We start from the raw sequence: 13,321 nt of genomic DNA, 5'->3' as shown, positions 1-13,321 counted from the left end.
TATAACATATTCCTCTTTTCTTTTTATTATTATTATATATATATATATATAATAGTCTGTGCATCGATCAATGATATTATGTTGAATATTTAAAATGTAGAATTTTTTTATCTGAAACAATTTCATAAATTTTTTGTCCAAATTATCACCTAAAATTTAAAGTTCATTTTTCCCCTTATTTTCAAGTCACACCAATTAGCATGAGTTAAAAGAAAATTTAAAACTTTTATGTGTTGAAAATATAATTCTTTTTATAGTGTTTCATGTGATACATCACTTTAAAACAATTATGCTAAAATTATTTATTAAAGTTATTTGACTTAGTTATTTTTTATATCACACTATTTTCGCATTAAAAAAACATGTGATTAATTGATTGAGATCATAGGTTGCTGCACCACAAACTAAGTTACTTGATTCATCCTTATAGGCTTGACTCCAATCTCTACCGGCTCAGCATTAGCTTCTTGAGTTTGAGAATCCATCTCTTTAAAAATAAGCAATGATAGCCAGCACTTCTTTAGTTTGAGAATTCATCTCTTTGTCGTTTGCGGCATGAGCGTCTTGATTTGATCGAGCCATTTTCTATTAATTGATTTTTATTTTACTTTCTAAATGTTATTTACACGAAAAAGGATTATACTATTATTTTTATAACATAAATATATTTTATCAAGAGTTTATTTTATTTAATTAACTTAATTACTTTTTTTAAAATGTGGCTACTATTACTTAATATAATTATTTAATTACAAAAAAAATAGTATGGAATGAAAATAATAAATTTGTCTTGATTTGTTAAAATAAACAAATAAAAGTAAAGTTTATTTTACAATAAAGGATGCATGTGTAAAGTGGAAAATCATTAAATGACAAAAGTATCTTCTAATTCAATATTAATTATGAGAAGCGCACACATTGACAGTAAATTATGAACTATTTTCCTTTATTGGTAAGTATTGTAATCTATTGTTTAGGTGTCATTTTTCTCTTATTCTTCATCGTGTATATATATTTTTATATTTCGATAGTCATTAACAAGATATAATTTTAAATTATAATAACAAAATAAATAGATTAGTTTTAAAGTTTTTCTTATAAAATCTATTTTTATTTTTTATTGCCTCCGTATGATATATATTTATAAAGTTACTTCACTCTTTCGTGCTCAATGACGTAATTAAATTGAATTCTGATTTTTAAATGTGATAAAATTACAAATACGAGCAATAAAAATTTAATTTTATTCTGCTCATTTGTTTCATAATTAAACGTCATTTAATTTGTTTGATTATTACTTCTCACTCTTTCTCAACTTAGAAGTATATTATTTATTTCATGTATAAGTTCACAACAATTTAAAACATGAAAAATATGATGATATTAAGGGGGTGGGGGTTGGGGGTGGAAGAAAGATAAATATAATTATTTTAGAGGATAAAATAAATATCTAAATGAACTCTTGAGATTAGATAACATGAATGACTATTATTTAAAGTTGTCACGATTTGAAATTTTATTACGTCGTAAGGACTTCATTACTCTCTGTATACAAATTTCATTCATCATAATCATTTAAGAGTAGCAAAAAGCAGAAATAAGCAAAAATTCAATTAAATATTACTAGTAATCAAGTTTTATCTCAAAATCATAACAAACACGAAAAAGAACAAAAAAATTCATGAAATTGGTTACACAAGTACAAAAAAAATCTCAGAGATTTAAAGTATACAAGTATGAGAGTCTACAAGTTGTTTAGAAACAAGAAAGAATAATAAATGTAACTATATCTAAAATTCAATTTTGTGGAATAACTAAATAGTTGTCACGATCTAAATTGTCAGACACCTACACTAAGTTTTCGGTGGGGAACCAATCACCAAGCCTATACATAACCAACTAAACATCTAAAAGTAAGAGTTCATCAATTAATGTCAAGGTTCATAGCTGAAATCATTAACATGAAGTATTTGCAGAATACTCCCCTTAATCTGAAAGTTGTGTACCAAAACATCTAATATAGTCTAGAATATAGGGATGCGACTCTAAAACAAAAGAAATCTAAATCCAAAAATGGACTAGATAGGAAAGATGAATCCATAACAGTCTAGAAAAGGCAACTCATTCTTAAATTCAGGAAACATGAGAATCACAATTGAGTCGTGAAGCAGCTGCAATTGCAGAAATATGCCCTATATTCAATAAAAAAAGAAAAAAAGCAAATGTAATATCAATACACAAAATGTAGTATACTGATAGAATCATCAACTAATTCTAAATATATGAAACATGAACATGAAATTATAATTTAACAAAATAGGACAACACATGTATAACCCAAGTTAGTAAAAGTACTGCCTTAATAGCCACATGAAACATGGTCAACATAATCACAATTAAATAAATTCAATTCACCTCATGGAATCAACACACAAAAAAACAATCAACATGTTACCAGGTGTGGTACTCGGCCAATCAATATAAAACCTGTATCAGGAGTGATACCCAACCTACCAATAAATATATCCCGTACCAGACATATTACCTCTGAGCCAATCGAAAATCATCAACATCACACAATTACAACACACAATGAATACAATAACACTTGTAAGACCCCAAACAGTTAAAACAAGTTCATTACATGAGATTGACAACAAGATATCATTTCACATTCATCCCTATTTAACAAATATATTATTTGTCCAATATTAACTTTAAATTTTATTATTAGGTAGTGGCTTTTAGAGGCTTTCTAAAGGAAACTCTTTTAGCTCGTGTAGAAACAGATCCAAATAAGGGCGCGTGAAGAAACTAAAGATACTGCCCCGTGCCAAGCACGTGACTCAGCACTAAAAAAGGGCCATCAATCCTTTGGCTTTCATCTTCACCACCCAAATATTTTTGCTCAAGTATCTGTGTACTCACTCCGCCATTTTCACAAAATTCTTCATTTCTTAAAAACCCTAGCTTACCTTTCTTTATCCCATTTTGGCTACGGATGACGACGTCGTTTGGAGCAGCGATCAATATCGCCGCCGTCGATGACCCCAACCCGAAGCTACAAATTCAGAGGTTCAATGGATTGAAAAGCACCTCTAATTCGATTTTGCTTAGCAGACGTATCCATCGCTCATTTTCTCATTCCAATTCTACTTCTATTGTCCGTGCTGTATCTACGGTATAAATGATACAACTTTTTTTTTTTTTTGAAATCTTTCTGTTCCGGCTCGATATTGCGCATTGTTTAATTCCTCCGATTTGATATGAAAAATGTTTTTCTTAGTCTCCGCCGCCTTTTCCATTCTCTTTGTTTAATTTTTTTTATAGAAATGCATTTTTGTTGTTGTTGTTGTGGCTCGATTGAGCATTGATTGAACTGCAGATGTGGGTTTTTCTTTTGGTGATTTTATTTCAATTATCTTATGTGTATACAATTCATTTTTTAAAAATTGTTTCCTTTGTTTTGCTTATCCAATGTAAATTTGCCTTTTGTCCCTGTCAATTAGCCGCCTTTTGCTAACTTTTTGTTCTGCATGGATTTATTTGATTTTTTTTTCCTGAATGCGTTATTCATTTTTCTTGGGGGTAGGGGGTAGGGTTGCCATAGTAGAATTGGGAGCTTTTATGATGTAAGGGATGAAATTCCCCGAGTCTAGAATGATTCTTCTTATGGCTGGTGAAAGTATTGAATTTTCTGTATGGGTTCTATGCTTTGTGTTGTTTCAAGTGATGCTTGGTAGTCATTTTGAGATGTGTTACTACTGCGATTTATGTTTCTGTTAGGCCTCAGTTAGGAGGAATTCTGTCATTTTCCATTATACTGTGTGGGTGATAGAGCTTTGTTAAGTGTGATGTATCTGTTGATCTTTTGCAGCCAGCGAAGCCAGCTGCGGTGGAGCCCAAGCGTAGTAAGGTTGAAATCTTCAAAGAACAGAGTAACTTCATAAGATATCCTCTAAATGAGGAGATTCTTAATGATGCCCCAAACATCAATGAGGCTGCAACACAATTGATCAAGTTCCATGGAAGCTATATGCAATACAACAGAGACGAGCGTGGATCAAGATCATACTCATTTATGCTTAGGACAAAGAACCCTGGTGGTGAAGTACCAAACAAACTTTACTTAGTCATGGATGATCTTGCTGACCAATTTGGGATTGGGACACTCCGTTTGACAACAAGACAGACCTTTCAGCTGCATGGGGTCTTGAAAAAAGACCTAAAGACAGTAATGAGTACAATCATCCACAACATGGGTTCAACTCTTGGTGCATGTGGTGACCTCAATAGGAACGTTCTTGCTCCAGCTGCCCCGTTTGCAAAAAAAGATTATGTGTTTGCTAAACAAACCGCTGATAACATTGCAGCACTTTTAACTCCTCAGTCTGGATTTTACTATGACGTTTGGGTGGATGGGGAGAAATTTATGACAGTAGAACCTCCTGAAGTTGTGAAAGCTCGAAATGATAACTCCCATGGAACGAACTTCCCTGACTCACCTGAACCCATTTATGGAACTCAGTTCTTGCCAAGAAAGTTCAAAATTGCAGTTACTGTGCCAAGTGATAACTCAGTGGACATTTTCACGAATGACATAGGTGTTGTTGTTGTATCTGATGAGGATGGAGAGCCTCAAGGATTCAATATATATGTAAGAAGGAAATATATAGATTCTCGTCTCTTACTTCTTTTGCTTTCTATAAGGACTAGTATAATCCTCGACTTCATTTGCAGGTAGGTGGTGGTATGGGACGAACTCATAGGATGGAAACCACTTTTCCTCGTCTGGCTGAGCCATTAGGTTATGTTCCTAAAGCGGATATACTTTATGCAGTTAAAGCTATTGTTGTTACTCAGAGAGAGAATGGGAGAAGAGATGATCGCAGGTATAGCAGATTGAAATATTTACTCAGTTCATGGGGGATTGAGAAGTTCCGATCTGTCACTGAACAGTATTACGGAAAGAAGTTTGAACCCTGCCGTGAATTGCCTCAATGGGAATTTAAAAGTTACTTGGGATGGCATGAACAGGTTAGTGTCTGTTGAAGGAATTCATCAAATGTTCATCTCTGACAATGAGTTCTGTTGTAGCGCCAATTGTGATTCTTAACAGTGATATGCTTTATTAATCTTTTCATTCCCATTAAACTAACTTTCTCAGATTTTTCCATGTCTTCAAATAATTTTGTCAGGGAGACGGTAGTTTATTTTGTGGTCTACATGTTGACAATGGTCGTGTAAAAGGAGAGATGAAGAAGGCACTCAGGGAAGTTATTGAGAAGTATAATCTGAATGTGCGTCTCACACCCAACCAAAATATTATCTTGAGCAATATTCGGCAATCTTGGAAGCGCTCCATCACCACAGTCCTTGCACAGGGTGGTTTGCTGGTAAGGCTAAGTATTCAATTGATCCTTATATGCTTTCCATGAATAAGTGATTGAGCTTTCTCAATAAGTAGAAAAAGGTTATGCAGAGCAGTGTCTTTGGAGCTGTTCATGAATATGGAATGCCATAATACACAAAAAATGTACATTTAACTAAAGAAATGCTTTTGGAATGTAATCAGTCTGAAAAAGTATAAACATGTTGTTGACATAATTATGTAACTAAAAATGTGCTCTCTAACAACTTAAGATGAAATCGTTACACACTTCAACATGGTATCAAAGCTGGTGCAGGTGCAGGTCCTGGCGTCCTGCTTTGAGTCTCACTGCCACCCATCATCATTTTTTTTTTCCATGTGCTTGGCTCATTAATAAGAATCAAGCCACACACGAGGGAGCGTGTTGAAGACATAATTAACTTAGAAGTGTGCCTCTATCTAACAACTTGAGCTTTTAAATGATGGTCACACACTTCACAACACATGTTAACGTAGTGGCGTAGCTATAGCCACCCAAGGGTGTCCAACTAAACACCCTTCGTCGAAAAATTACGTTGTATATATGTCAAATTCTACATTTAAAGGATATATATTTTAAGTTGTGCACCTTCGACAAAAACTATGCCTTTAGGTAGTGGTAATGGGTGTCCATTTGAATGAAGGAGTTCTGGGTTCGAACCTCTGATAGCACATTATTTTTTTTGTTTTATTTTGATAGCCAGACACCATTATTCTTGGACACCCTTAATAAAATTTCTGCCTCGGCCTTTTTTTGTTTTATTTTGATAGCTAGACACCATTATTCTTGGACACCCTTAATAAAATTTCTGCCTCCGCCACTGCTTAATGTATATGGTGTTCCTAAAAATCGTCTGAGTTGTTTGATAGTTCCTCCCCCATTTGGTTTATTTTACTTTTTACTGCTCCCTCCGTCTCCAAAAACATGGTCGGTCTGGAGGATGACGGTCAATTGAACGTTATAACCTTGACGGTAGACTGATAACTTTTTTGAGGTACACATCCTGCAGAAAATTTGCCAACTTTGTACTTGCAGGTTTGTCACTTCTTTATATATATATTTGCGAGTTTCGAAAATTTGGGCTGCTTGTTTCTTAACGTGAATGAAGTGGTATTTATGTTTTATAGGGTGGCCTAGGTGAACCATGAAGCTGATGTGAATTTCCTTTAGTTTTCTTGATAGTCCTTGCGTAAAATGTAGAGAATAGGAAGTTGCTAACTTCTCCTGATTGTCCGATATAATCTGTCCTATAGTTTGTGTTTAGCATTTCATTATGGTATTCCACTTTGGTAATCATGGTCATTTTTCATTGAAAAGCAACCTAGGTTTGTGGATCCTCTCAATCTAACAGCAATGGCGTGCCCAGCTTTTCCACTTTGTCCTCTAGCAATAACTGAAGCTGAGCGTGGAATACCTGACATCCTCAAGCGCGTTAGAGCTATGTTTGATAAGGTATGAAGTATTTAAAATTTTCTGTTGTACTGTCGGTTTGTGGTGCACATTGAATGAATTGACCTTCGTGGTTCCAGGTTGGTCTGAGGTTCTATGAATCTGTTGTCATAAGGGTAACAGGTTGTCCCAATGGATGTGCTCGACCATACATGGCTGAACTTGGATTGGTTGGAGATGGTCCAAACAGCTATCAGGTAGTTGAATTTTGGAGGTCTATTGACTTGTTTCTGTAGTGTTCCATATTTATATAATGTGGGATCTAGTGAAACTAATTGTGTTGTTTTTCTTAGATCTGGCTCGGTGGAACTCCCAATCAAACTGTATTGGCAAGAACTTTCATGGATAAGGTTAAGGTTCAAGATCTTGAAAAAGTTCTGGAGCCTTTATTTTTCTATTGGAAAAGAAAGCGACACTCAAAAGAATCATTTGGGGAGTTCTCAAACCGCTTGGTAAGGAACAGTTCTTCTGGTAGTTAAACATTATATTTGTCAAAAGCAAATCAGATTGAAACTGACAACACCATTTCTGTTTCATTCTGGAATTCTGCGAATGAGGAACCTGAATCATATAAGATTTCTTTTGTAATTTTCATATAGGGATTTGAGAAACTAGGGGACTTGGTTGAGAAATGGGATGGCATCCCTGAGTCATCATCTCGTTATAACTTAAAGCTATTTGCTGATAAAGAGACGTATCAAGCCATGGATGCACTTGCAAGAATACAAAATAAGAATGCCCATCAATTGGCGATTGATGTAATTCGCAATTATGTTGCTTCCCAACAAAATGGGAAAAGCATGGACTGACCAAGTCATCTTTTGTTTTGCAAAATAGCAAAGATAATGCAAGGAGATTTAACTGGTGACTACGTCTTGATCTTGTTGTTGCTTGGCTGAAACAAGTGGAGAATTTTGATATAATGTTCTGCAAGCTTTTGTAGTACTTCACTTGTAGACCTGACAGTACTGAGTACACTGCATTTTCTTTCCTTTCTATTTTTCGTTGTTCATTTTCCAGTTTCTTTTCATGAGTAAACAAAATCTGATAATGGCCTGTATCTTATTTTCTTTCAAATTAATTTTTGAAAGGGTGCCTTTTTATAGTACATGTCCCAGTTCGTTTTTACATTACGACGTTTTTCTTTATTTGTGTTGGAGCTGTTACTTTTTCCCGGCCCTGGTGTGTGGATTAAAGAATCTCTCCACATGTTGTGGTGAGGTGATGTTGCCGGAGCAATAATCTCAACAGAGCAGTATGTCATAGTTATCGTACCAAATGCCTTGATGGTTGTACTTTGCTTTGTCAAGACTGGAAATCTGTCTGGACTAATCAATTTCCAAATGGTATATGCTTCCACCAAATTTTCTACTATGATCAATTTACATCAGCAATGTGGGGTAAGGCTGGCAACGGAACTGGGAGGTACCGGTACCGGTTCCGTCTCGGTTCCGGATAGTACCGGTTCGATCCGGTATTGTGCCAGTCCAGGAGGGGTAACGGGACGGAAATCGGGATTTACCGGTCCGTCCTGGTTCGGTTAGTCCCGGTTCCGTTCTAGTTTCGGTCCGGTTCGTTCAGTTTTTTTTTTTTTTTTTTTTTAATCTGAAATTTCAAATTATAGCCGTTGAGAGCCGTTGGGCAACGGGTTTTGGGCCCCACCAACGGCTCTTTCACCCCCATAACTCCCCTTTACACCTCCCTACCCCCCAAACTTTTTTTAATACCCCAACCTTCTTAAAACTACATTTTCATCCTTTTTTTAAAACTATAAATACCCCTAATCTTTCATTCTTTTCACTCACAAAAATATCTTCTAATCTCTCTACTCTCTACTCTCTAAATTCTCTTATTCTCGTTAAAATTACGAATTTGGTCTTTGGAAATTGGAGCTTCAAAATTCAACTTTCAATTTTCGGCTTCCGGTCATACACGTCTACTTTTTTAAGTAGACGTTTGGTACATTCGTTCCAACTCACTTTTCATTTAGTTATTTATTTGTTTGCATTTAATTATTTATTTTGTGAGTAATTAATCTCTAGTCTCTACTTATTTAGTTATTTATTTGTTTAAAACTTTGCTAATCATTTTCGTATTATATATAATTTACTCACTTTTTATATTTGAATATGGATTTCGGAAAAAAACATTATTGAAAAGGGTAAAACAACCATAGTTAATTCATTCACTAATTTATCTACCTCAAAATCCAAGAAAAATAAAAAAATCGGTAGTACTTCTCAATCTAAAACTAAAAAAACTTCTCAATTAAGAATAAATACGGATGATTATACGCATGTTGATGAAATTGTTTTTAATATTGATAGTAATAGTGGATTAGATCCTTATCATGAACATTTACAAAGAAGATTTGGTAATTTTGAAGAGGAATTACCTGAAGATGATGAACATGATGATGTTGATAGTTTTGATAATAATGTTGATGAATATGATGATGATGAAACTGAGCCACCGTCGGCTACTAGTCCCACTCCCAATCCCTCTTCCCCGGCTCCCACTCCCTTTCGTTGTCCTGCTCCCCTTCCCCCCGTGCATCCTAAGACTAAGGTAGAACGCGCTAAAAAATCAGTTGTGTGGCAATTTATGACTCAGAATGAAGATAAAACACAAGCTATTTGTAATAAATGTAAACATAGAATGAATCATAAAACTATAGGAAAACAGGGTGGGACGGGACATTTGAGTAATCATTTAATGTCATGTTGTAAAAATGAATTTTTGCATGCTAAAGCTGTAGCCGAAGCTAAAAAAATGGTACCACCCTTTCTGAAAATGTAGGAGTAGAGGGCTCTAATATGGTCCAAACACAATTAAATCCTTCTAATGTTTCTGGTTCTAGTATACAACGGTCATATAGTAGAGAAAAAGATCTTGAAGAATTAGCTAAAATGATTGTTGTTATGAGTTTGCCATTTAGTTTTACTGAAAATCTCGATTTTATTCATTATATTCAAATTGTGTATAATCCACATTTTAAAGGTTTTACTAGAAATACAATTAAAAAGGCTATCTTTGATTATCAAGCTCAACATTTTCAATATCTTCGTTGTTTATTTTATTATAACCATTGTAAAATAGCTATTACTTCTGATATGGGCCGTAGTGTAAATGGTAATGATTATTTCACTATTACTGCGCATTGGATTGATGAAAATTGGACTTTGCAAAAAATAATTTTAGGTTATAAATGTTGTGAAATGCATAAAACCGGTAGTTATATAGCTCAAACAATTATAGATATTTTGCAAAACTATGGAATTTTGTGATAAAATAAGTAGTGTCACATTAGATAATGCTTCTAATAATAGAACTGCTGTTGAAATACTAAAATCGTCTCTTTGCCCTATTTATATTGATGGTTTTCATATTAGGTGTGCTGCACACTTATATAATTTGATTGTTAGAGATGATATAACAATGTATGATGATGGTTGCACAAAAGTTGAAACTGCATGCCATTTTATTTTTAAATGTCAAGTTAAGTCTAGACGTAGAGATTTTGAAAATCGTTGTCGTGAATTTAATCTTCCACCTAGAAAAATTCCAAAATCAGTGTGTACTAGATGAAATTCTTTATTTGAAATGCTTGAAGTTGCTTATGAATATATGAAACCTTTACAAATGGTTTGGAATGCTCATAATTCAAATATGACATATAGACTTGATGATAATGATTGGAATGACATAAAAGAACTTATAGAATTCTTAAAAGTTTTTTATTTAACTACAAAAAAAATATCTGCACTTTATTATACAACTATTTGCTCTGTTTTACCTAATATTTGTGTTATTTCTAGTAAATTTTATAAATTCAAAAATTAACCAAGATTTGAAGAATCAGTTAAGAAAATGATTGAAAAATTTAAAAAATATTTTATTCCTATTCCTCAAATTTATGTAACTGCTTGTTTGTTAAACCCACATTACAAAGATGAAGGTGCATCACGAATAGTTGATAAAATATATTTTAATTTGGGTATTGATAGTGAAGATGATGAAACACCTAGTTGTCAAGATGTTAAAGATAGTATAAAAATTGAAGCTAGAAAATTGTACGACTTGTATAATTCTAATAGAAGGAATGTAGTACATAACGAAGAGCCTCAAAGTTCTAGGAGTAGATATAATAATGAAGATGATATTGATGATATGATAGATTGTATTATTGAACTTTCTCATAATGATAGAAATGATTTTGATGCATATATTAATCAAAATACAGCACCTACTACTATTGATCTTCTAGAATGGTGGAGAAATCGCGGCCAAGGATTTCCAAAACTTCAACCGGTTGCTCGAGATATGTTAGCTATTCAAGCATCTTCAGTAGCTTCGGAAGGCGCTTTTAGTGCAACAAGATTTCAAATTGGAGAGCATAGATATTCATTAGCAGCAGATAGCTTGGAGATATCCGTATTATTTAGAGATTGGATTAATGGCGAGAGAAGGAGTTATGGTCGTCCACCTTTACCGACCAAATTTGAAAATGACGTTGATGAAATAATGCAAGATTTTAGTGATGACGACATTGATGCAATGGAAGAACTAACTAATCAACCAATTCCAGAGCATGTTACTAGAGAAATGTTAAATGATTTAAAAAAAGATTTCCTTGGTAGCATGAACTATTAAATTTAAATGTCTATTAGTATAAATATAATAATTCGAGGTCTAATTCAAACAGAACCCTTCCTAGAAGGTGGTTGTGTAGATTAAATTTTTTAATACTCTACTAATATTTTGTAACTCAACTTGTACTATTTAATTAGTATTAATAAAAGTATAGGCTATTCGCCTTAATTTTTTTTTTTATTGTCTTCAAAAGTTCAAATTTAACTTTTAAAGTGTGAAATTTAAACTTTTATAGTTTTAAAGTTTTAAATTTTCAAACTTTTAAAGTGTGAAATTTAAACTTTTATAGTTTTAAAGTTTGAATTTAAATTTTCAAACTTTTAAAATTTAAAGTGTGAAATTTAAACTTTTATAGTTTTAAAGTTTGAATTTAAATTTTCAAACTTTTAAAATTTAAAGTGTGAAATTTAAACTTTTATAGTTTTATAGTTTTAAAGTTTGAAATTTAAATTTAAATTTTCAAACTTTTAAAGTGTGAAATTTAAACTTTTTATAGTTTTAAAGTTTGAACTTTGAATTTAAATTTTCAAAATTTTAAAGGGTGAAATTTAAACTTTTATAGTTTTAAAGTTTGAATTTAAATTTTCAAACTTTTATAGTTTTATAGTTTTAAAGTTTGAATTTAAATTTTCAAAGTTTTAAATTGTGAAATTTAAACTTTTATACTTTTAAAGTTTGAAAGTTTGTATTTAAAACTTTAAAAGTATAATTTTTTTTGTGTAATGTTCCTAATTTTTTAATTTTAATAATTTTTTTAAAATTATAATAGTTGGGACCCGGTTTCCCGTCCGGTCTGGTCCGGTCCGGTACCGGTCCGTTACCGGTCCGGGACGGATACACTGATTTTTTTCCGAAATTACCGGTTCCGGTCCGTCCCGGTCCGATAGTCCCGGTTCCGGTCCCGTTGCCATCCATAATGTGGGGGAAAGAATGAGCAACAGGAATCCTACTAATTGAGTTAAGGAAGCAAACATCTCCATTTTCACCGTTGATGCAATAGAAGTTCTTAATGCAGTATTTGGTGGTGATTGGTGATGACATTCTTGCTTCTATAATTGGAGTTGATAGTACTAGTTATGTTAGAATAAGAGCTCTCGCTACAACATGTTATGCAGATATCCTTCGTTATACTTTAAGATTGTATATATCCTTACCGTCAATATTTTGGCATGCGTATTTCCTTAAAACTAATGCCTGGACACGTGACTTCATCTCTATAATTTACCAGACATTTTATTAATATTTTTTACCAAAAATTAAGAAAAACCCATTTTCATAAAATCATCCACCCATGACCCAAACCTTATTGGTGACCCAAAATCCAATACCACCGTCGTCGAACTTAGGAGTCCGCTCTATCTTCTTCTTCTACTTAGAGTTTTAGGAAAAAAACACTTGTATCCCAAAAAGAGAAACTATCTACAGATGGCTACCCATTTGCTTTCATACCTCCATTCTTAACTACTAATTCGTGTTTATTGCTTGATACCATCAATGTATATATATATTGTGATGGTATCAAAGAGGAAGAGGCAATGCTTTGGTGAAAACATTACTCAGTTACTCTTTGATACCATTAGAGTTTATATCTATTTACTGTAAAAGTCTGCTCAATTACTATTTGATACCATTAGAGTATATAGATACCATCGGAGTTTATATATACTCCGGTGGTATCAAGGATGAAAAAGTTATGGTATAGTGAATAGAACAAGGGACCTTAATGTAAATGAATTACAGGACCATTTCTTTATATCTTGTCCTAAAGCAAAGTTTTTATGGGAAATGTTTGCTAGTGTAACTGGTGT

The 13,321-nt window shown here is 33.1% G+C and overlaps 1 protein-coding gene across 1 annotated transcript; it reads left to right on the top strand.

The window, feature by feature from the left end:
- The first annotated feature begins 2,893 nt into the window (after positions 1–2,893).
- Positions 2,894–7,968, top strand: LOC125817997 (sulfite reductase 1 [ferredoxin], chloroplastic). Its single transcript, XM_049497497.1, has 8 exons — positions 2,894–3,181; positions 3,878–4,657; positions 4,741–5,037; positions 5,199–5,396; positions 6,729–6,863; positions 6,941–7,057; positions 7,154–7,312; positions 7,460–7,968. Exons 1-8 carry the CDS (start codon positions 3,002–3,004, stop codon positions 7,667–7,669), a joined length of 2,076 nt encoding a protein of 691 aa, XP_049353454.1. The 5' UTR covers positions 2,894–3,001; the 3' UTR covers positions 7,670–7,968.
- Positions 7,969–13,321: the final 5,353 nt, after the last annotated feature.

Source organism: Solanum verrucosum, unplaced genomic scaffold, assembly GCF_900185275.1.
Source record: "Solanum verrucosum unplaced genomic scaffold, falcon-dt-bn FXZP01000253.1, whole genome shotgun sequence".
In the NCBI taxonomy this organism is placed as follows: domain Eukaryota; kingdom Viridiplantae; phylum Streptophyta; class Magnoliopsida; order Solanales; family Solanaceae; genus Solanum; species Solanum verrucosum.
The sequence above is the reverse complement of the archived record's forward strand: the minus strand, read 5'-3'. Positions and strand labels throughout refer to the sequence as shown.